At 37.6% G+C, this 26,230-nt stretch overlaps 1 protein-coding gene across 1 annotated transcript in view; it reads left to right on the forward strand.

Moving 5' to 3' along the window:
• The window catches only part of grin2ca (glutamate receptor, ionotropic, N-methyl D-aspartate 2Ca), a 63,411-nt gene that overhangs the window by 19,209 nt on the left and 17,972 nt on the right, over positions 1-26,230 (forward strand). Inside the window, exons 2-5 of the mRNA XM_053611436.1 lie at positions 3,829-4,270; positions 15,082-15,683; positions 17,421-17,535; positions 24,387-24,598. Coding sequence (XP_053467411.1) covers positions 3,845-4,270; positions 15,082-15,683; positions 17,421-17,535; positions 24,387-24,598 — 1,355 coding nt within the window. The 5' untranslated portion in view covers positions 3,829-3,844. The remainder of the gene's footprint in view (positions 1-3,828; positions 4,271-15,081; positions 15,684-17,420; positions 17,536-24,386; positions 24,599-26,230) is intronic.

The following is a 26,230-nucleotide window of genomic DNA, read 5'->3' on the forward strand; positions in this document are numbered from 1 at the left end:
CTCAGTGCACATCTGCTATTTTAGAGTAACATAATGGTGATGATATGTGAAACGTCAAAAGCAACCTCACTCTAATTTAGAGATATGGAAAATATTCATAACTGTCATCACATGTCATTGCATTGATGTAAGTATTCATAAAAATTTTATGAGCAGAATTATACCTCACTTGGCAAGCGATGCCGTATCATAACAATTATCGCTCTGACATATCACTTCTGCACTGAGCTACAGTCAGTTATCATGACAATATAACATAAGCTAGCCCAGAAAGTGTCCTAACACAACTTTATGTCAACACAAATCTATTTTACTTGATTCCAAATTGATCAAATCAGACTTTATGACAGCGGACACCTGCTGGAATAAGCCTTTATGAATGTATATGTAGGTTTATGCCAGTTATCCCGAAAGACCTACAAAGGTGTCATGTAGCCTATAAACACTATCTTTAAGTGAAACATTACCTTTAAACAATCCAATGGAAATATATATCCATCCATTAACTCATTTTGTGTACCGCTTATCCTACACAAGGTCGCGGGGGAGCTTGGAGCCTATCCCAGGGAGTTCAGGGCACAAGGCTAGGGACACCCTGGATAGGGTGCCAACCCACCACAGGGCAGACACATTCACACACTACGGACAATTTGGAAATGCCAATCAGCCTACAACACATGTCTTTGGACTGGGGGAGGAAACTGGAGTACCCAGAGGAAAATCCCCGGAAGCATGGGGAGAACATGCTAGGTGGAGGCAGGATTCGAACCCCCAACCCCGGAGACGTGAGAAAAATGCTAACCACTAAACCACCATGCCCCCCCAATGGAAATATTAATAATAGAATTACTTGTATTAACAACCATTTTCATTCATCCCTTCATTCCTTCATCTTAGTACACACTTTATCCCGGTCAGGGTAACAATGGATTGGGAGCCTAACACGTGAACACTGGGTGTGATCTGGGGACACACCCTGGATGGGACACCAGTTCATAACAGGGCATTACGCACACACTGATTTGCACCTAGGGTGAATTCAGAGTTAACAATCTACCTACTGGCATATGCTTGGAAGTTGGGAGGAAACCAAAGAACCCAAAAGAAAGCCATGTGGACATTTGAGAGCATGCAAAACTCCTTATAGAGTTCAGGGGATGAGCTCAGGGGACCCTGGAACTGTGACATGGCAATATTACCTGCTGCATCAACATGCCGCCCAACAACCTTAACAACCACATAGTCGTAGATAAAACAATATTTTTGATGGGGCAACTTTCTACATGTGTTTGCATGGACATTGAACCAAGCCTGTGGGAAAAAAACAGGAACAGACATTCTTCACTTTAGAAAGTTCTTCTCATTTAATTTTAAAGCAGGTATAAGTATATTAGCATTAAGCTTGGCCTCTCTGTCACACTTGATAAGTTGATACCACTAGTCCATGGGCCATGTCAGGAAGGGGATTATGGTGGATTATGCAGTGTCTGGCCATTAACACATGGTAAATTTGCTCAGCATGATAAGATTAATCTCACTTCCACTCAATCTGAAACTAAAGCAACAGGATCTCTTTAACCACTTGCTTTGGATTCTGATAGATGTACATACTGTACGTTCATCTTTTATCTGAATTATGATTATATATTTTCAGACACACAATGTCAGTTTAACACAGTTTAACAGTACTGGGGTTATAGAAGAGTAAGAAGGATAAATAGGTATAAATAAAATCAGTGTGAAAACCTTGTTGAAAATTATTTTGGCTTGCATAAGTATTCACCCCCTTGGCCTCTTAGTTGCTTGTCTAACTTGTGCCCTCATTACCTGGTCACTGTCTTTTGGTGGACATCTTCTTCTAGGTCACAGGTGTGTCAAATTCTTTACATTTTTAATGGACACATCAAACATAAGAATGGGGAAAATGTGATCTCACTGACTTTGAACATGCCATCTAGAATTTACATAAAATGGTAAACTCACAGGAGTCAGACTTAACAGAAAAGCCGCGGTAACAAACAACCACTCTTTACAATTGTGCTGAGCAGAAAAGCAACTCAGAATGCAGGGCATGTCAAACCTGGGCTAGATGGGCTACAACAGTAGAAGACCACAATGGATTTCACTCCTGTCAGCCAAGAGCAGGAATCTGAGGCTACAGTGGCCACAGATTTTTTCCAATCCTCCACTGTCCAGTTTCTGTGTCAGTAATTGCATGGATAAGCAAGGGTACAGGTGTTCCTAATAAAGCAGACAGTGAATGTATAAACCCAGTTATGGTTGTAACACTACAAAATGTGGAGAAGGGTTGTGAATACTTATGCAATGCATTGCATATAGAAGCCTTAAACGAGATTAACACTACAGCTGGATAATTCTGACAACACAAATTTCTTGGCACCATAAAACAGTCCATGACCTTTTCATTTTGGAAGATTAGGTCGGACTGGCCTATAAAATTGAGACAAAAAAGGAGAGGAGGCATAGAACCCCATGTTCACTGTTTAGTGAAAAATGAGATTTTATTTCATGGTGTCCACCATCTGTTGAGCTGTGCTGTTACAGAGTGATGGCTGTGAGTGCAGCTGCTGTCCACCGACAGGGCACAGGGCGAATGCCCCAGTCTGCACGTGCCTGTCTAAAAATATCTCCTCTCCAAGCCACTAATGGCCTCTCATATATTCATTGGATGAAGAACAGAGATGGAAAGGTTGTTGATAAATAAAAAACTGACTACAAAACAAAAGAAGGCTGAGGTTACAACGTGTTATAAAAAAAAAAACCCATTATAACTCTTCAGTGACTTTTTTCTCTAAGAGCTCTAAGAGTTCTGATCAATATCCAGATATATTAAATGATATGTTTTATTAAATAATGATAAGGCTAATATTTGAATAGGAATATGTTAATTCTAATAAATAAATCTGTACTGAAGGGGTTTTACAGTTAATTGTGGCCCTGACTGCAAAACGTTCGAGAACCTCTGATATATAGGATGCTGTATATTCTTACATTTAAGTTAAAAATGTTTTATTTATTAAATGTAGACCTTTACAACTTGAAAAATAGCAAAATAGATATTGTGTGAATTTGGTTTATGACTTTATGATGATAAATTATATGATCATATATAATGGTGTGGATATATAGTGATTATACAGTATATAGTAAACATTGTAGGAAGCAATAAACCTTATAAAAAAGCAAGCTATTTGGTATTCAACCTGTGTGTTGGAGGTTTAGAAAAAAAAAAAACATGAAACAAATATTTCTGCATGAATATGAGTTGAAAATGGTATACTGTATTATAATATGGCTCCTGGGTAGCACAAGAAACATAAAATCTAGCAACGTATCAGTGACTCATTTGAAATGTTAGAGTTTATGAAAAAAATTACAATATTACCAGTGATTCTGTTTGCATATGGATGCGGTACTATTTTCACCTTCTGTGATTTTTAGAGTGTGATGCGTTGGTCTGTTTGTTTTATTATGTAATTATAAATTAATTAATTTTCAAATAAATTTGTATAAAAATATTTAAATATTAATAAATATTTTAATATTTGTATAATAATTTGTATAAATCTTAAATAATATAATCTTATATAATTTGTATAAATAATAAAAAAAAACGGAATGGTGTATTGGCTGTATTTCTGTGCTCTGTCAAGTTCTTTTGTCTATGATGCTAATTATACAATTAGTCAGCAAGCTATTAGCTAGCCACTGAACAGTTTTTTAAGTCACTGTCCCTGGTAAGAAATCATATTGTGCCCACTGAGGCAAAAACTCCCTTATCTTTTTTCCCGCTTCTTTTCCCTGTAGGCAGTAGGCGAGTGAGATGGGCGTTCGTCTAGGCCACCTGAGCGATGCTCTCTGGCTGCCACTGCTGTTGTTGCTGTTTCTCTGTGCCTGGCACTGCTGCTGGGGCCGGCCATTTACGATGCCCGATCCGACTGTGAATGTAGCGGTGGTGTTCAGTGGCTCTGCCTACCAGGTGGAGATTAAAGGACGCCTGAGCCGGGAGAACTTCCTGGACCTGCCTCTGGAAGTGAACCCCATCACAGTGCTGGTGAATGACAGCAATCCTCGGGCACTGTTGACACGCATCTGTGACACACTGGCTGCTAATCGCGTGCATGGCGTGGTCTTCGAGGACAACATCGGCTCTGAGGCTGTAACACAGATCCTGGACTTCATCTCGACGCAGACTTCCGTGCCAATTGTAGGCATCAGTGGAGGCTCTGCTGTCGTCTTGCCATACAAGGTCAGAATTGGGTGCTGATTCCACTGTGCATTTGGTACTGTGTCAGATGTGTATAAGTCAGATTTCTGAGAAAGAGGCCCCAGTGTTCAAATGGTGCACATTGTAGCAAAGGTTATTTCAAAAATATCTTCTTTTTTGAATTAGACGTGAAAATCCAAGCCCCTGGAAACACAAGAAAACACTGCATGCTTTGTAAATTCTGACTCTGACTGTTCCTCAACCTCAACTACATAAATTACGGTCACAGCTAGAGATGTGTGTTTTTTTTTGTTTTGTTTTCTTAAATCCAGTCTGTGCGGTTATACACTTGCGAATTTAATTGGTGCTATTTCCCAAAATACAATCAAACTAGTTCCCTAAATTAACCCACCACAACCCTGACCAGGCTGTTACTAAGGATGCTGCCACATGCTTATGGTGCATATTCTCTGTCCCAAAAGTTTCATATTTTGCTGTTTTTACACTTTTATTTAATTTTTTTAATTAATTAAAAATTTTTTGTTGCATTCCATGGCATCCCTGTCTTGACACCTCTACAGTAGTCTCAACTAGATGTAATATGAACTTTTCTGCCAAGCTTTCAAAAATAGAAAAACCCAAATATTTGTATCTGTATTTGTATCTGTTTAGAACTAATTTTGTGTTCATTCCTAATAATGTAATCATACTCATTTATATCCCTAGTACAAGCCAAATATAAACACAATATACCAAGATGTCCGTGGCTCCCAGTGAGGCAAGCAGAATGTCCAATTTGAGAAAACCCTCCATCCAGCACATTGCTGGGGTAATTAGAATGATAATTAACAGAGTCAGGACTGTCGTAATCGTTAACATCCTCAGTTGATGGGCCCATCTTTGGTGACTTTTGGCACTGAGATTAGGACTCACACGGATACAGATAAATGCCCTCTGCTGTTTCTCACTATGTGTACTTGCACAAATAATTTACACAAATGAGGTGCATCATATGCTAACAGCAAGACTGTAATCCTATCATTTACATCAGTCAGATAACTCAGATATGGGGACAAATTAAGAACTACAAATCCCACTATGACTACCTTATAACATCTGTACATAATAGGAATGCCAAAAAAAAGAGAAAATGAATACTTGGCCATTGAGGAGATCCTAATGAGAACTTCAGCTCCCTTCATACTTTATAGCACTACATATATTCAGTTTCCGTCCCACAGAAGCACTACTAAGAGACAAGTGATTGCGTGCCAGCTTACAATTCATTTTAAATGTCAAAAATGATCATAAAAAGGAGACATTTGTAAAACAGACCAATGTGGAATTGTCTTCAGCGCCTCACAGGATGGAAAATTATGAGTTTCTTGTAGGTCTCAGCTTCAGGGCCAGATTTTAATTACAATCAAATAAGTGCACTCACAGATTACATTCCTCTGAGTGGTAATGCATGTCCCTGTGGAATATGAGCAGTTAGAGTGAAACACAGCAACTCTACCAGCTCCACATGGAGCAGAAAATGAAAATGCTCGCTAGTCTACACATTATATGATGCCTTCCATACTGATAACTGTAAACATGCTGCACATGCATACTGATAACTGTGAACATGCAAACACAAATGCAGCATGATTTTTAGGCCCATCTGTTAAACTAAGGTCCAGGTATTATATCTGTGTATCAGATGATTTTTATTCAATCAAAACAATTCAAGGACAGTGTAATATTAGCAATATGACAATTGTCATTCAAAGCTCAGTTTTATGAGAAGGAAAATATATGTAATAGGATTAAGATAAGATAAGATAAGATAAGATAAATAACAAACTTTGGGGAATAAAAATATGTTTTGTACTGGACAGATTTAAATGGGTATAAGGTATATAAAAGGTTTAGAGTTTGAGAAGAATTCATCATTTGTTGGACAATAACCGATAAATATCCAGACATGGGAGTAAGTGAAAATTGGACATTATGGTCTCCACAACTTCATTAGATCCTAACAGCTGCTCGGGTAATAACACTCTCCCCACTCTCCTCCATATGTTACTCAGGTTTACACCCCTGTCCAATAGCTAAATGGATTTTGGAGATTTGAAAGGGAATTTGGGCATCTGTGAGGTTTCTCTGAGGGTATGAAGTGTCATTTGCAGTGTTATGACCCTCCCTGAGGTCATTTGCCCTATAATTATCCAATTCTTACAGCCACAATAGTTAATAACATTACAAATTATAAATAAATAATTATCCCTTTGTTATGTAAAGGGGCATTGTCTCTAATTGTGTTGTGCCACTATATCCAGTCCCTTAAAAGAAGCACTCTCTGGGTTTGAATCCCAGCTATATATTAGGAATATATATATTCCTCCAGACTCTAGGACCTTGATTTCCAAATAAAATGCAAAATATACTTTCATGTTCCCCATGATTGTGGTTGTGTGTACTGAACCAGACTGAGAGATTAGAGGCACAGGAAACCTTTGCAGGTGTTTTGAGTTAATTAGCTGATTAGAGCTCTTCTCAGGTCAACATTTATGTATTATAAATTCTTTATTCTAATATTTTGAGATACTGGTTTTTGATTTCCATGAGCTGTAAGTAATAATCATCAAAATTAAAACAATACGGTTAAAATATTTCACTTTATGTGTAATGAATCTAGGATATATGAAAGTTACACTTTTTGAATTAAATTATGGAAAAAAATGAACTTTTCCATAATATTCACATTTTTTGAGATGCACCTTTATAGACACACACACACACACACACACACACTTTATTATTACATTAATAAACAGTAATATTGTTAGAAAAGTGCAGAAGTAATATATACTTAATACTTAATACAGGCATTTACTTACTTTTGCAATTTGCTAACAATATTATGGTTTATTAATGTGTATTAACAACATTATTAATAATGTTAATGTGAACTAATGCAGTAAGAACATTAAGTAAAATGAATATAAAGTGTTAGTCAAAATAACATTAGTCACATTCAAATTCAACTGGTACTGTGTTCTACTGTGAAGGCTTATTAATTATTATAGTTTCTGTAAATAGAGCATTGCTGCCTGCAGCTTTGTTGTATATATTTTGCTGCCAGATTGGTTGTTTTTGATTTGTGATTACTGCTGACACGTTACCTGGGCTTCTAGGCTTGGTGTGATGGTGGTTTATGAAATGTAGCCAGCCATGTCAATTCAGCTGCCTGTAAAGTCTTAGTGAAGGCTGCTGCATAGTCAGAAATAAAATAATTTGGGTGACTTATTGTATATTCTCAGGAGATGATGTTATCTGACCTGTCACCTGAGTTTTAATTAACTGCCATCACAGCCTAAAAAGTCTACAGATTTTTTAAAGTTGACAGTTAAAATGACTGTCATACACTTTAAAAAACACTGGGTTAAAAACAAGCCAAATTGGGTTATTTTTTAGCCAAATGGCTGGGTAAATATAGGACAGAATACAGTTTGGGCTAAACTAACCCATCAAGTTGGGTTGTTAATTTTAACCCAGTAAATGGGTTGTTTTTCAAGCCAAAGGATGGTTTAATTTTTACAAAAACGCTGTGTTAATTTTATTTCATAAATGGGTTACTATTTTCACGGTTATTTTTACCCTCAAATATACATTATAAACAAATATGTCAACATGGTATCTCCTTTATTTATACACAAGAAGGTGCTCAGAAATGTATGGCTAGAGCTGCTAAAGTGGTGTTTATATATATATATATATATATATATATATATATATATATATATATATATATACTTTGAAGTAAATGACTCAAATAAGACATATATTTAAGACGAAAATGTCAGATTTTGATCAAAGAGACGTTTAAAATATCCAAAAAAACCTGAGTAACCAACTTATGATCTAGTGGGCATTACAAACAAGTAAGCCAAATTTAATGTCATGTAAACTGGACTGTTATCGCACATTTTTGGTTTATTTATATATATACCTTCTTACAAATCTCTCTGCTATCTGGGAAGACAGGAGTCCCACTCCCTTCAATGTGAAAAGCTGTAATAGAGCAAAAAGAGTGTTGGTTAGTTGTTAGCTACAAAATATGAACAAATTCCTTTGGGCTGAAATTGCGTTACAGAATCCCAAATTGTGTAATTTTGGAAATGTGACCTCAAATCTCCTAATGAATAAAATAGCACTGTAGCCTCAACAGGAAATGCTAACTTGCGAATATTTATTTTCCAGCCTTTAGCACCTCAACGGCAATTTTTTTTGCAAAACCTTATTACGTCAACCAACATTACAGAGATAGTGGAAAGCATTACAACCTAAACCCCATCCTCTCTTTTTGTCACGTTAACCTTGTGAAGAACTTGTGGCCTTGACATTATTGAGCTAGCTAAGTTCTGTTAGCCCCTGACTGTCTGCATCTGTTAACCAGCATTAATGTTCACCAAATACATGAAGAATCACGGCCCTAACCCATCCTCCTAATGCTAATTACTACAGCTCGCCTTGTCCAAAACACCTGCTAAATGTAGTTAACATTAACCCACTCTCTGCATTACATCATGGTGAACAGCTGTAATGCTAGGTTATCGTTAACTCTCGAAAAGGTAATGGGAATGTCTAACATTACAGTACATGATATTCACTTTGATATAATTGAAGTTAATTATCACTCACTGAGTTACTGTTTTCCAGTGAATACATTTTCGAGAGCTCCCTGCTTAAATATCACAAACTCGGCCAGGCTTTTTCAGCAGCATTAACACTAAATAGTGATGAAAGCTAACTTACCTGTGTTCATTTTGGTTTCCTCACCTCAAAAACCACTACCTTCACCTGAGACGAATTCCAACTGAGTTGATTTGTCCCAAGGAGCTGGTGATGCGTCAGGGTGGGGGTGGGGTGCATTGATTGAACTGTCAGTGAAAATGACCCAGCCATTCACCCAGCGGTTGGGTTACACAAAACTACCCAAAAACTACCCAAGACTGAGAAAACAACCCATTTAAATGACCCAAAAGGCTCAACCCAGTGTTTGAGAAGAAAAAATAACCCAGCATTTTTAGAGTGTAATAATTACATAATTATTCAAACAATGAATCACATGACTGACCTGGCAGAACTTTGAAATACGACTTCACTCATGCTGTGCTGACGGCACACAGTTTACACTGTATTGAGCTGGCAGAGATAGACGGAGTTTGTAAGTGTTTGAGCAACCAAGGTCGGTGTTCAAAGATACAGCTTATGTGGCACAGCCTTCATTAATGCCTGCCATGGCAGAGCCTCATGGCACCATGACAGTTCTCTCAGGTTCAGGCTGATTAAATACCCTTTCTCACAGAGTGCCACCCTGCTGCCCAGCCTGCCAAAGGAAGAGGAGAATACACAATAAAATCCATCCTGATTTGTGACAAACAGTAACCTTGACTTTATAAATAAATTTCCCTTAGTCCTATAATTGGTATAATTTAGTTTGCAAATTGTGTGCAAGTACATCATGAACCAATCAATGAATTTCCTTCACTTCAGTTGTCGTCATAGCACTTCTGGAGACTCATCTCGATTCTACTGTATCGTAGGACATCCTTCTACAAGGATTTTCTCTGAATATTTATGAATCAATATTGGATGAGTCAGTATGAGTAATGCATATGTGCAATATCTCCTTTTTTAATTTAAGCAATACAGCAAGAGCAAGATTGCTGTTATATTGAATATCGTCACAGCTGCGATTAACCTTTCTGCGTGGGGCTCATTATTTATTTATAATATTATTTATAAATGTTGTTAAGTTAATGACATTTCTTACTGTGTTTTCTCTGTTGTTATCTTTCCTTGCCCAAATTATCTGCCTTTCTGTGCTTGTCATTCCCTTTGACAAAGGCATGGCTTTTGTTTGCCGGTCCCAGTAAAGTAGGCGTTCCCTTTTATTGGTAAAAGTACTTTTTTTTTTTTTGCACAATACTAAAGCACTCTATCGTATTGTATTGTATGACATCAGTGATTGAAAAAGATTGTATTGAATCATTGGGTGTGTCAAACTTATCTTACCTTCAATGGATTGTTGGTCACCTTTTAATATGAACACTGTATTGTCTTCAGAAGATAAAATTCTCACCCATATAGGAAAGACATGAAGAGATCTAACAGAGAAAAGTTTGTCTGCTAAGCTAGCTAACTCCATAAAACATAAAATAATGTGAACACTGTTAAGAGAGTGGCTAGCTACCTTAGCTTCATTATTTTGAAGAGCACTCCTAATGTAAACGCCACATTAAAAAGAATACATTTCAATTTTTGAATTTTTAATTAGTTTCAACAACTTACTGACAAAGACTTTTGAAATCACATAGAGAGCCTTAATGTTGGTGCTTAGCTGTTCCTAAATGAAATGAATTTTAAGTGTAGAAGATGTCCTTGTGGCTTTAATTCCCAGTGTGCATAGCAATTTCCAGTATTTTACTGTAAACATCCTCAACGCTAAATTGTATGAGGGTGAGTCAGATGAAAACCTTGAAAGTGAGCCATAAATCAGGAGTGAATCAATATTTGTTTTCTAGAGGAATCCAGACACTTATTAAGTGCTGGAACACTGACAAAGGAAATGGAGATTACATAGAAAAATGTTTTTAGAAATGTTTTTTAAAAAATAAGTTTTTCATTTGATTTACCCTTGTATAGTGTGTAACAAGAAAATAATGTAACGAAATGATATATAATTTTATTGTTAAAGGCAGTGAAATGAAATGAAATTCCAAATAAATTCTCAAATTACATTGCATCAGGTTGATCAATTACAATTAGTTACAAAATATCACCAAATCTAGCTCATGAAACCATTAAGGATGCTTGAGGTGTTGGTTCAGTCAATAGCAGATAATCAGAATTAACACTGTGAAGCTGTATTCATCTTATATCTTATTTATGTTATTTTAAGAATATTCTAAAGTCATGTTTTCAGTGTCTTCACAGGTATCACTGATTAGATGGCATGCAGGAAGCCATGTTAGTCTGACAACATTGCCATTTCTGAGACCTGCCCCGGTAAATAGAAGCTGAGCAAAATTAGCCCACGAACCCATTTTATCCTGGGGATATTTTGCTCAATTACTATGCTGATTAGGGCAATTACAATATGCCGTCATTGCCAGGTTTAATCTCCTGCTTAGCTGAAGGGAAAGTAAGAAGAGTCATCTGTTGTCTCTTAAGAGAAGGCAACACATGAAGCTTCATACAGTGTTCTTAAAAATATGTCTTTTATTATTTGTAGATTGCAGTTCAGTTTAGTGAGGAAACATTAGAACATTAGTGTTCTGTCTATCGGATCTAATCAGAGCAAGTGTGCATACGTCTGCTCTGAAATGAGAATGAATCAAAGCACATTCTCTATTGCCAGGCCATCATGGATTGATGCATTACTCATGCCACTGGCTGCACTGACAGGGAATAAATCAATGATAGTAATAATTTTTGAGAAGCAGGCACTGGGGATATCAACATAGAAGATAGGGCAGTGTAAATGCAGAGCAATATAAGAGAATGACGTATAACACGCCACAATTTTCTCTTTTGAGTATGTATGCAACCAGAAAAAAGTTATACAACATTGCTTCTCTCTGCTCACCTAAACCTATTAGGATTGAGACTTACTTACAGCACATTTGTTCTTGGCACATTTGTCTACAGAGATTCTATGGATTCTAGGTTTCTATGTATAATTGTATGTTTTTTTTCAGTTTGGTTTATGATTTTCTGAATTGCCCTTTTGGCTTTGTTTGCCTGAGTTTCTCTTATTGTCCTGCTTAAAATTCTTTAGCATTTCCTTATGGATAGAACCTAATAGATTTGAGCTTCACTCTTTCTCCTCAGTATTCACTCTGATCAAACTGCAGCAGACTGTAACTTTCCTGAAGCTTTAAAGAGATTAATATCTCTTTGCATATTCTATTATCTCTGAGCATTGGCCTATTCCAGTTGAATTTTCATTTAATTGGATTTTTGCTCAGACTTCAAGTTCAGGTCTTTCAGGACAAGCATTGTTCATGGAAAGCTTGTGAGTAAAGGAAATAGAGGTCTGACATCCACAGCTTCAGCTTCAATTACTCCTAACTTTACCTTCAGAACAACAAACATGAAAAAATGTTTTGTACACACACACACACACACACACACACACACACACACACACACACACACACACACACACACACACACACACACACACACACACACACATTCACAGCTAGGGGCAATTTACAGTAGCCAATCCACCTAATGGCATTTTTTTGTGAGCTGGGAAGAAACTGTGCAACTCCACACAGACTGCAACTCATGCACAGGATCAAACCAGGGACCCTGGAATAGTAAGGCAGCAATGCTACCCAGTACACAATCATACCACCCTATTAAAAATATATATACAGATACACAATACAGTTTTTCTTTATTTATTGAAGGAAAAAAAAAAAAACTTTTTCCAACACCTATCACCCATGTGAATAACTAATTGCCCCATTAAACTTAAAATCTGGTTGTGCTACCTTTACAGGCAATAACTGCAACCAAACGCTTCCAATAACTGGAGATCAGTCCTTTCATAGCACTGTGGTGGAATTTTGGCCCATTCAGCTTTGCAGAACAGCTTTAGTTCAGCCACACTGGACGGTTTTCGAGCATGAACTACCCGTTTAAGGTTCTGTCACAGCATCATCAAGTCAGGACTTGACTAGTCCACTCCAAAACTTTAATTTAGCTTTTGAGACATTCAGAGGTGCACTTACTCCTGTGTTCTGGATAATTGTCATGCTGCATAATCCAGTTGCATTTGAGTTTCAATTTATGGACTGAAGACTGGATATTCTCCTTTAGGATTTTCTGGTAGGGAGCATGTTTCCTTCAGTTATTGCAAGTTTGGGCCTTGAAGCAGCAAAGCATCCAGGGCCCCTGTCTTCCAAACAGGTCCACTTTCGACTCATCAATCCACAAAACATTCTCCCAAAAGATTTGAGGATCATAAATGTGTGTTATGGAAAAATTAAGCCGAGCATTAATGTTCTTCTGGGTTAGCAGTGGTTTTTACCTCTCCATTCTTCAATGGATGCCAGTGTCTTTCTGATAGTGGAGTCATTGACAAAAGTCAACAGTGACCTTTACTGATGCAGGAGAGGCCTATAGTTCCTTTGATGTTGTCCTTGGTTCTTTTGTGACTTCCTGGATGAGTAGTTGCTGTGCACTTGGAGGAATGTTGGAAGCTCGGTCACTTCTGGGAAGGTTCAATACTTTACTTAGTTTTTCCATTTGGAGATAATGGCCCTCACTGTGGTCCTTTTGAGTCCCAGAGACTTTAAAATAGCTTTGTAACCCTTCCCAGACTGATGTATTTCAATCACCTTCTTCTTCATCATTTCTGGAATTTCTTTCATTTATGGCATAGTGTGTTACTGGGTAAGGCCTTTTAACCAACTTCATGCTGTTGGAAAAGTTCTGTTTAAGTGTTGATTTGACTGAACGGGGTTTGCAGTAATCAGGCCTGGTTGTGTCTAGTCCAGCTGAACCCCATTGTGAATACAGTTTCATACATTTGGGGATCTTTCACACAGGCCCAGTTAGTATTGGATAACATTTTTGCTTCAACCAACAACATTACAATTTTTATCTTTTATCAGTTTTATCTTTCTGAAACATTTTAGTATGAGATATACACAAAACAGAAGACATTACATTAGAAAGAAATACTTTTCACATCTCTCTCTCTCTTTCTCTGTATATATATATATATATATATATATATATATATATATATATATATATATATATATAATTTTAATAAAACTTATTCCAAAGTGGTTGTATGTTCTGTATCATACTGTAATACTACTTTTATAATATAGAGGCTGATTTTTAGAAATCACTGTTTTAAACAAAGCAATTATGCAATAATATTGTTGCTTCAAAGCAATAAGACTGGAAATAATGCAATAATGACATAATGCTTAATTTCTTGTACAGTTAAAGCAATTTAAAATCGGTTTAAGATCTTGTATTGATGATTTAAATGAAGGATTAGCATATTAAAACACCATAGAGAATAATTCACATAACAGAAATGTAATGAGTACGAGCATGACTACAGATACAATGCAACTGCTATTTTAACAGTCTTCTAATATGCCCTTAAAGTCTTTCATATTTAGGCCAAAGATCAGTCAGTGAGAAAAGCTTTGTGATTTTTAGAGCATTGAAAGGGGTCATTGCATACCGTGTGGAATAAACCAGAACATCTCTCATTTCCAGTTACATGAGCAGGCTTAGCCTACTTTCACAATGCTCCAAACATTTTCTTTGAAGGACACCAGACACCATGGCAGTAAAACAGCATTATGTGTAATGCTTTCATGCATTGTGAAAATTGTAGAAGTTCGGCCATAATGTCAGGTGAAGAAAAATCACCTCATGTCATGTGGAACTGAAGTGAAAACAACACAGGATTAAATATCTACTGTACATTCAGCTTTCTACAAACAGCTTCTGAAATAACTTGGATTCTTTATATTATAGTATTATTTCTGGATTATTGTATAGTTCTAGTGTTAATGAAAGGTAAAATGATTTAACAGGACCAAGAAAATAATAGAAGATAGTAATGTGTCTGTTCATTAGGCTAAAACCAATCAAGTCCTTGATACAGTTCATGGGAATATGTGAGGTAGTATATATATATATATATATATATATATATATATATATATATATATATATATATATATATTGGAGCACTTCGGAATGGCTATTATATTGGTTTGGTGTGGTCTTTACTCATGATATGCAAATCTCTTTTTCAGGATGACGGCTCCAACTTCCTGCAGCTGGGCGCTTCCATTGAACAGCAGATCAATGGCATGTTCAAAGTGATGGAGGAGTACAACTGGTACAGTTTTGCAGTGGTGACTAGCCAGTACCCTGGTTATGAGGCCTTTGTGGACTATATCCGCTCCTTCACAGACACCTCCTACTTTCTGTGGGAGCTACAGAACGTACTGACTTTTGACATGTCAGCTGATGGCACGAATGACCTGCGTGCACGGCGTCTGCTACAGCAGATAGATGCTCAGGTATTGCTGGTCTACTGTTCATTTGAAGAGGCTCAGTATCTCTTCAGCATGGCCAGAGAGGTGGGCCTGGTTGGACCTGGTTATATTTGGATCATCCCCAGCCTGGCAGTGGGCAACCCCAACCTGCCACCACCTGAAAGCTTCCCTGTTGGCCTAATCAGCATCATCACAGACCGGTGGAAGATGAGTCTAAGAAACAGAGTGAGGGACGGCGTTGCCATCATAGTGAAAGCGGTGGAGAGCTTCCGAAAACACAGAGGATTTGTTCCCGATGGACATGCTGACTGTCAGTCCAGTCCAGGGCAACCAGTAAAAAATGACACACTTTTCAGGTGAGTCAGGAGAGGGAGGGACTGAGCGAGGGAGGTGATAAGGGGAAAGGGATAAATAGAGGATGTTACTGTAGTAGTCCTTAAGTGCAAAACACATAAGCATACCAAAAAATGCAAAAGAAAATCAGAAAACACAACAGCTCATTGTTTGTAGGGAAACTAAATACACTCAGCAGTAACACGAGTCTACATGAGTGTAAATTGAGCAACATAGTTTTATTCCATAGTCTCAGTGAGTTCCACTTTCACTCTGCACTACAATACTAATCAATATATAATCAATGCTCATTCCAGTCACAACAGGAAAATCTATATAACAACTTTAAAATATTCACTGACAGGTGAATAACTAAATTTAAATACTAAATATTATTCAAAAACAAATATAAATAATCAAAATAAGCTCTAATACAACTATTTTGATTTTTCCAAGCTCCATTTTTACTTGATTCATTTCCTGTACAAAAGTGCTTTATTAAACAACATTGAAGTATTAAGATCTGGAGCTTGATATTCTGAGATTTTTATTAATTTATTTATTCATTTATCTATTTATTTTTTATTTAGTTTGATTGGAATTGGAGCGTGAACATACAGTATAATCGCATTATAGTCACCCTGTTCAACAGGCCATGGGCTGAATCAATTTTAATTAAGCCTGGTGATTGTCAGCTTGCGATTAAGTCAATTCAGTTGTTAATGAATTTACATCAGATTGAGATTACACTGGCTTTTCACACAGATGACACATAAGCATACATACTGTAGCCAGCAGGCTGATGTCACTCTGTGTGTGCAGCTTATCTTGTATGCCTCAAATCCCCATCCTAACTTTCTAAATAGTTACTATGTGGAAGGGTTATCTGGTGGGCTTCAACAGTTAGGCTGTATCATTGTTTTCTGAAAGAGTAAAACAGAAGTTATTCATATATGGTCATTCTCAGAATATGGTGTGTCATGCATGTCTCAGGACACAAGATAATCAGGCGTGAGGAGGGATGGAAGGATGCTTTTTCCCCTCTCACTTGGATTGTGACCTAACAACCACTATCCAAAGTAACCAGTGCAGACCTGTTTGCAGCAGCTAGCTAACCTGTTCTAGCATTCTAGAGGTGCTTGTATTGTTGCACCATTCTATGGATGGTAATTGATTCGAAGAAGGCGAGTGGTCCTACTTATTTAACCTTTTTCACAATGAAACCTCATGTTTTATGGCTCTACATAGGACAAAAACAAGGAACCCAACCCAAACAAAGCACCCTTTTATTTTTATAATATGAAAATATTATATGATGATATTTTTCAAAGAGTGAAAAACCTTTACTGGAATTAATGAATGTATTGCTGTATTGGAATTTGTATTGATGAGCTAACACTCTCACTATGTTTTTTTTGTTTTTTGTTTTTTTAAATCACAAGAGTGTAGGGTATCCCATTTCTCTTTTTTTTATTCCAAAGGGTGCTCAGAAGTACCTTCTATGTGCCCTTATACCTCAAGGCTGTTGAATTCTCGAATCTGATTGGTTAGTTAGACAATGTTGATAAATTTTCTATATCATGGTTCTGACAATAGTGCTGGCTGCAAAGCAGCTCATAGGTTTATATTATTGCATTATCATAGGTTTATCAGTGGCAGCACTAAAAATGTAAGTTAGTATTAGTTGGTCATAAATTTAATCCAACTTCATACCATGACAGGCCAAAATGCTCAAAAATTTGACTGATTTCTTTTCACAGGCACATGTTGAATGTGTCGTGGGATAACACAGACTTCTCATTCAACAGTGATGGATACCTCATCAACCCTTCCATGATTATCATTACACTAGACCGGGACAGGCAATGGGACAAGGTAAGACTTGCAATATTAAATACATAAATATTACGCTATTTATATTAAATACATAAATATTACACTAATAATAATTGTATAATCCATGTAAAGTTCATGGAAAGTTTTTTTTCACAGATAACAAAGGAACATTTCAATCAAAAACACAAGAAATATGAACTACAACTGAATTGTAAAGGTAGCAGATGAGTGTTTGATTAGCTTATTCTTTTCATGTTTTCACTGAATTAAGACAAAGCTATCAAGCATTATTTTATTAATATGACAACCCAAAATAGCAACACATGATAAAATAGCCTAAACACATTACAATTTCAGCATCAACCACAGAGCTACAGCATCACCCACACACAGGTTTATCTCTAGACACTTCAGACGGATAGGTACATTTCTTGAGTTGAACTTTATATAGCTGTTTTAATGGTCTGTAGATGTAGCTGTGTGATTTATAATAGGATACCTGAATCAATCAGCACTCAGATCAGGCCTGTTTCTGATTGGGTTGTTTGTTTGAGTGAGAAGTCTGCACAATTCTGACAGTATCTATAAACTTTCAGGGCCCCTGTAGAGGCCATTTTGGCTAGAGTGCCTTGGTTGATTAAGCTTCAGTATTCAGCATAACTGTCTAAATCTTGCCATTTAAAAAAATTACTTATATTTAACATATACACTGATCAGCCATAACAGTAAAACCACATGCCTAATATTGTGTAAGTTCCCCTTGTGCTGCCAAAACAGCTCTGACCCATCAAGACATGGACTGCACAAGACCTCTGAAGGTGTGCTGTGGTACCTGGCATCAAGATGTCTAGCCATCACAATTTGGCCCTGGTCAAAGTCGCTCAGATACCTATGCTTGCCCATCTTTCCTGCTTCCAACACATCAACTTCAAGAACTGACTGATGACTTGCCACCTAATATACAGAGCCCTCCACTAATATTGGCACCTTTGGTAAATATGAGCAAAGAAGACTGTGAAAAATTTGTCTTTATTGTTTAACCTTTTGCGGTTTTGTTAAAAAAAATTCACAAAAATACTTTGCTCTCATGAATATCAAACAATTTCAAACAAAAAAAAAATCTTTGTTAAATATAGGTGTACAACAATTATTGGCACCCCTATGAATTCATATGAGAAAACTGTATTTGAAGTATATTCCCATTGATATTTTACAGTTTTTAAGTGCACCTGGGTGACTAGGAACAGGAAATTGTTCAACCATGACTTTCTATTTCACAGGCATATAAATGCCATGGCACTCTCAGTCCTCTGACTTGAAACCATTGAAAACCTGTGGGGTGAACTGAAGAGGAGAGTCCACCAGCGTGGACCTCGAAATTTGAAGGATCTGGAGAGATTCTGTATGGAGGAACGGTCTCAGATGTTGCCATGTATTCTCCAAACTCATAGGGATTTTTTTTTTTTAACAAAAGATTTAAAGGTTAAACAATACAGACAGTTTTTCACAGCTTTCTTGCTTATATTTACTAAGGGTGCCAATATTAGTGGAGGGTACTTTATTTATTCATTTAAACCAATAATCCCACAAGGTTTTTTCTTTTACACACTAATAAGAGGCTAACATTCCTTTCAGTCTGCATATTGAAACTTCATAAAGTAACTTTTATAGCATAAAAAGTAATAACTTCCAGAAAAATGGATAAGTTGAAGCAGGAGATCTACTCCATTTTTTGACTTTCTCAGTTTTCATTTCCATTGTGTCCCTTGGGGCAGAGTCCATTCTCTTGACTCATTCTCTCTCTCATTCACTTGAGAGATGCTGAGTCCTTGATATTGCTCGCTCAGATCCATCTCTTAGCTTTGCTGCAGACTGATAATTCACTCCACACTCATGTTGTGCTGCAGAGGTCATTTATTAGGCAGGTAAATCACCAGATAGCTCTTTTCAAAAGCTCTTTGGCTGAAGGCTGACGATGACTTGCTCTTCATATTGGCGTTCACGTAGTGACCTCTTTTTCACCATTCAAGACCTCTTTTCAAAAAAGGTGGAAAAGTGACCTCAGGCATGTGGGATAATATTAAACAGAGAGTGAGGGACAGTCAGATAAGGAGAAAGTACCAGAAGTTGAACTTGGGTTAAGCCTCACATCCTGCATTGTGATTTAAAATTAACAGAAAACTGTTAGAAAAGCGCTTTGTCTTTTAAAATGACTACAACATAGATGGAACGTTTTATGAGCTAGATAACACTGCAAAAAAAGTATCGATTCCCACCGTGGCCCTGTGTGCCCACGGCCTGGAGTTTGCATGTTCTCCTCGTGCTTCCTCCCGCAGTCCAAAGACATGCATTGTAGGTTGATTGGTATGTTCAAAAATGAATGTGTGTATGATTGTGCCCTGCGATGGATTGGCACCCCGTCCAGGGTGTCCCCCACCTTGTGCCCCATACCCCCTGGGATAGGCTCCAGGTTCCCTGTGACTCAGTAAGGATAAGTGTTACAGAAAATGGAGGGATGGATGGATATATACCCTTAAGCAAAATCAATTTTACTGTTCTCTGACACAACAAACACAAAAGGCACCAGACAAGTGCACATGAGCCTTGCAATCCCCCTGCGTCTGTGTATTCCCCAAATCTTTGCTACAGACTACAGATAACCAGTGTGTCAGTCAGAAAGTGTGATACTTTTGTTCTAGGAATCCTGAGCAGCTTAATTCTGCTAGCAGTCTGGTTGCTAACAAGCCACAGAGTGCAGATCTGTTTCATCTGAGTGCCTTTGGATGAGATTAAGACTCCTGAGCGCTCATTTCCAGACAAGCCAAAATTTTAACACTAAAGTTATCTAAAGACAGTTAGTTGTTAGCAGGAATTGCAATGGGACTTATTTCCTGTAGCCACAGGTGCTGAATGACCTACTATATTGCTATAAATCCTTAAAAAGCAGCTGTTTTCTTGTGTTCATTCATAAACCGTATTGTTAACAGACAACAAAATGGAAGCATCAGATTCATTCAAATATCTGTCCTCAAGTTCTCAAAAGAATTGTGATTAGTTTCTGCCTAATTACTTTTATCCTCTGGGCTTTTTTGGTATGTTTTTCCTGGCTACTGTTTTACATATTAATGAAGACGTTAAGCCAAATCAATGTATGCTATTATGTCCTCGACCAAGCACAGCAAAATATAATGAATACAATTATAGAAAAAGATGCTTAATTAGCCTCAAAGTAATTAGCAAAACCATTGTCCAAATATGTTCTATCATTTCTTTCACACCATGAAGACTCTATCGTGTTTCAATGCCCTGATTACATAAGAACATTATTTTGGAAGTAAACAATAATAAGACCACTTTTAAAAGAAAGTAAAGATAAGGATAAGGATGTACTGCGAAGACATGCCATTAATTTTCTTTGCCAAAGGATATTAACTGTCCATGTAGGCTCAAATGTAAGCACTGCAAACCAAACTGCTGAAGAGTAAACATTAATTGAAGTGGATTAATTGAAGCAGAAGGAGATAAAGAGATGGGTCTTCTGAGCTAGTATACAATATGAAAAAACAAACATTTGATTATGTTTTAAATAAGGGAATATATTTTGGAAAAAGTTGAACCATTCAGGGATGGTGCATGTGATGTGATTGGCAGAGCTACAGCTTCACACTGATCCAGTTTTGTACATACATGTAAAATTCACAGGAAATCTAATGAGTTATATGTATTTAAGAACAGGTGTGATTATTAACTCTGCTCTTTTTCCTTCAGCTTCCTTTAACCAGCTTGTGTGAATTCCTAGAAAATTGGTTAACACTTGTGTTAGTGTAGGATAGCTTTCATAAGACCACATGGCACCTATATAAGCACTTCAAAAGCACATACAGTATCTCACAAAAGTGAGTACACCCCTCACATTTTTGTAAATATTTGATTATATCTTTTCATGTGACAACACTGAAGAAATGACACTTTGCTACAATGTAAAGTAGTGAGTGTACAGCTTGTGTAACAGTGTAAAAAGTGTAAATAAACAATGTAAAAAAATAACTCAGCACACAGCCATTAATGTCTAAACCGCTGGCAACAAAAGTGAGTACACCCCTAAGTGAAAATGTCCAAATTGGGCCCAAAGTGTCAATATTTTGTGTGGCCACCATTATTTTCCAGCACTGCCTTAACCCTCTTGGGCATGGAGTTCACCAGAGCTTCACAGGTTGCCACTGGAGTCCTCTTCCACTCCTCCATGACGACATCACGGAGCTGGTGGATGTTAGAGACCTTGTGCTCCTCCACCTTCCGTTTGAGGATGCCCCACAGATGCTCAATAGGGTTTAGGTCTGGAGACATGCTTGGCCAGTCCATCACCTTCATCCTCAGCTTCTTTAGCAAGGCAGTGGTCGTCTTGGAGGTGTATTTGGGGTCGTTATCATGCTGGAATACTGCTCTGTGGCCCAGTCTCCGAAGGGAGGGGATCATGATCTGCTTCAGTATGTCACAGTACATGTTGGCGTTCATGGTTCCCTCAATGAACTGTAGCTCCCCAGTGCCGGCAGCACTCATGCAGCCCCAGACCATGACACTCCCACCACCATGCTTGACTGTAGGCAAGACACACTTGTCTTTGTACTCCTCACCTGGTTGCCGCCACACACGCTTCACACCATCTGAACCAAATAAGTTTATCTTGGTCTCATCAGACCACACGACATGGTTCCACTAATCCATGTCCTTAGTCTGCTTGTCTTCAGCAAACTGTTTGCGGGCTTTCTTGTGCATCATCTTTAGAAGAGGCTTCCTTCTGGGACGACAGTCATGCAGACCAATTTGATGCAGTGTGCAGCGTATGGTCTGAGCACCGATAGGCTGACCCCCCACCCCTTCAACCTCTGCAGCAATGCTGGCAGCACTCATACGTCTATTTCCCAAAGACAACCTCTGGATGTGACGCTGAGCACGTGCACTCAACTTCTTTGGTCGACCATGGTGAGGCCTGTTCTGAGTGGAACCTGTCCTATTAAACTGCTGTATGGTCTTGGCCACCGTGCTACAGCTCAGTGTCAGGTCTTGACAATCTTCTTATAGCCTAGGCCATCTTTATGTAGAGCAACAATTCTTTTTTTCAGATCTTCTGAGAGTTCTTTGCCATGAGGTGCCATGTTGAACTTCCAGTGACCAGTATGAGGGAGTGTGAGAGTGATGACACCAAATTTAACACACCTGCTCCCTATTCACACCTGAGACCTTGTAACACTAACAAGTCACATGACACCAGGGAGGGAAAATGGCTAATTGGGCCCAATTTGGACATTTTCACTTAGGGGTTTACTCACTTTCGTTGCCAGCGGTTTAGACATTAATGGCTGTGTGTTGAGTTATTTTGAGGGGACAGCAAACTTACACTGTTACATAAGCTGTACACTCACTACTTTACATTGTAGCAAAGTGTCATTTCTTCAGTGTTGTCACATGAAAAGATATAATTAAATATTTACAAAAATGTGAGGGGTGTACTCACTTTTGTGAGATACTGTAAACATTTATAAAAGCTGTTATCAATAGGTGTCATGTGGTCTCATAAAGACTGCTTTCATCAATTTTGATGTCAATTTGACCAAAAACCTGAATCAGGGAATGCAGAGGCATTGCTAGACTGATTTTGACATAAAATTTTGATGTATAACATTGTTACATAGTGGAGATTTTGACAGTGACAATTATTATATTACGTACCTGAATTTCATAATTCTGCTTATTAGATTTTGAGGTAACACTTTACAATAAATGTACATGAATAATTATGCACTAATTCCTGAAATAATACTTACTTGAATATGAACTAATGATGAGTTAAGGACATACAGTACTAATCACACTAACATTAACTGTGCCATAAGTCTTATGAATTCATGAGATAACGACCCCCTTAAGTATGTTGGTACATTTCTTAGTTAACATTTTAATAAACACAGAAGGGTAAACTAAATTGAACATGCTCTAGAAGAAAGAATATGAATTAAAGGTGCAGAATTTCAAATTGTTTATATTATTTGCCATATGCAGCTGCATACACAACATCATTGGATGGCGCTGGATTACTTCCAAAACACTGGTTTTAAATGTTAATAGATAATAGCATCTGCTAAATGAATAAATGTTACTGTATTAATTTCACTCTTGTGGGCAAAAGAGCAGTGCCCCGGACCCTAGCCACCCAGAGATCGTACTAGTACTACAGTGGAATTTGAAGATAAATGGATGAAGGATGATGCAAAATGGGTTGTGAGTAAATTATGGGTGTTTATTATTATTATTATTATTATTATTATTATTATTATTATTATTGGCAAATTATTTACACAATTTGAAATGATGCACATTTAATGAATATTCTGTTGCACGTTTTATTCATGTACTGTTATTGTAAAGTGTTACCGATTTTGAATATGAATACATATGGTTATGTAATGACAGTGTTAAATCTATTCCTTTCTGGTCCTTAAATGAAGTGAGTACAATTTGGATATTTACACATTTTTAAATTAGCATTTGTATATTTTTCTGTCACTAAAGTTTGTATTGATGTTTGACATATCACATCACCTGTTTTTATAACTCGGATGTAGTAGAAGAATACTGCGCTGCAAAGACAACAGCAATTCTGTTTGCCTAAAAAGTGTCGACTGACACCTGCTACAATAACTCTTTATAAACACTTATGTAGGTTTACGTTAGTTGTCATTAAGGGTTTATGTAAGTGTCATGAACACCACCATATTGCAACCTGATCTCCTGGAAATGTGTAAGACATTTGATACAGGTTCAATCATTCGTTTTGGATCGTTTTGGTTACTGTCTCTTACATGGATGAGTATTTCTCTTCTGTTCTCCAGGTGGGAAATTACGAGTATGGTATACTGCAGATGCGCTATCCTGTCTGGCCACGGTATGGAACGTACTTGGAGCCGGTGTCTGATAACCGCCACCTAACGGTAGCCACCCTTGAAGAGAGGCCATTTGTGATAGTGGAGGCTGTAGACCCAAACACTGGCACCTGCCTCAGCAACACTGTGCCCTGCAGACGCCAATCAAACAAGACAGAGGTGTAAGTAACTGTGTACTGATCTTTCCTTTTCTACTTCAGACACAAAGATTGACTATCACAGGCATAAGCTCATTCGTGAATAATTCCTTCTTGAGCAAAAAGACACATTAGAATTAGTAATATTGAGTGGCTTCAGTTTTAACACTGAGTGAACTGTAGTGGCCATTAGCATTAGTGGCCATTACAGAGTGGTCATTAGAGAGCATGCTCAATGTAACATGACAAGAGTAACAGTTTCTGAGTTATACAACATTAGCAAACTGAGAGGACTGGCTCTAAATTGAGATGACGTGCTACTGTTTTTTTTCTCCCTGGCTTCATGATTCTAACAGATCCAGACACGCAATTCCTATTTACAGTTGAATTAGAAATACTAGCTGATTCCTGGGCTGCTTCATTCTACTAAGTGCGTAGCTTTTTTTAATGACAAGGCCCTAGTTTTGTGAAGGTGAGATCCCTGTGTTGTGAGGGGGTCGGGAAACATAGTCCTGACTGGTAAAGTTGTACAATTTAGAAAGCTGACCTAGAACATTATAAGCAGCAAAAAGGACAGTTTTATTCTTAGTGTTTAGGGTTGCATAGCATACTTTTGCTTTGAGTAGATTCCTTTGTGAACTTTGCATTAAAGATCAGCAACCCTCCACGATAAAGCCCAGTAACACCTCGATTTATGGAAGATATAGGTTATTTATTTATTTATTTATTTATTTATTTATTTGATCTCTGTGAACTAGTCAGTTGGCAGAAGGTTATACTGGGTACAAATCAATGCATTTTGGTGTAAAGTACACATGCTGGGAGATTCAGTGTTAGTTGATAATTTGTCTCAGAATGTGGGGGAATTGTAGCAATCAACAGCTGTAAGGTTACAAACATATAACATTTGGCTAATAAACATCCTGCTTCAAAACAACACTAGAATAAAATCCATTCATTTTCAGTACCATTTATCCTACACAGGGTTGCAGGGAGCCAGGATCCGATCCTAGGGAACTCTGGGCACAAGGCAGGGGACACCCTGGATGGGGTGCCGACCCAATGCTGAGCACAATTGCACACATACTCAAGCGCCAAGCTACCACTTCACTTAGGTGTGTGAATGGGTGTGTAAGACGTTGGACTTCTGATCGGAAGGTTGTGAGTTCAAGTCCCAGCACTGCCAAGCTGCCACTGTTGGACCTTTGAGCAAGCCCCTTAACCCTCAACTGCTCAGTTGTATAAATGTATATCGCTCTGGATAAGAGCGTCTGCCAAATGCTATAGTGTAATGGATAATTTTTAGATGCCAATCAGCCTACAGCACATGTCATTGGACTCGGTGATAAAACTGGAGTACCTGGAGGAAACCCCTGAAGAATGGGGAGAACATGCCAACTCCACACACAAAGGCAGGAATCGAAACCCCAACCCTAGAGGCTTGAAGAAAACTTGCTAACCACTAAGCCACCTTAAAATCAAATTCTTAAAGCAGTGAAATCATAATCTTAAACCAGATGAATCTAATGAAGAGAATAGCTCATCTTTGAGTTAAAAAGAATAGGAATCAGCTACATATTTGAGGAAAAAAACCACTTGGATTGCATTATTTCTAAATCATCAACCTTAAACTGATCATTCCAGGGTTAGGGGCTT

The sequence above is a fragment of the Ictalurus furcatus genome, chromosome 2 (genome assembly GCF_023375685.1).
Source record: "Ictalurus furcatus strain D&B chromosome 2, Billie_1.0, whole genome shotgun sequence".
In the NCBI taxonomy this organism is placed as follows: domain Eukaryota; kingdom Metazoa; phylum Chordata; class Actinopteri; order Siluriformes; family Ictaluridae; genus Ictalurus; species Ictalurus furcatus.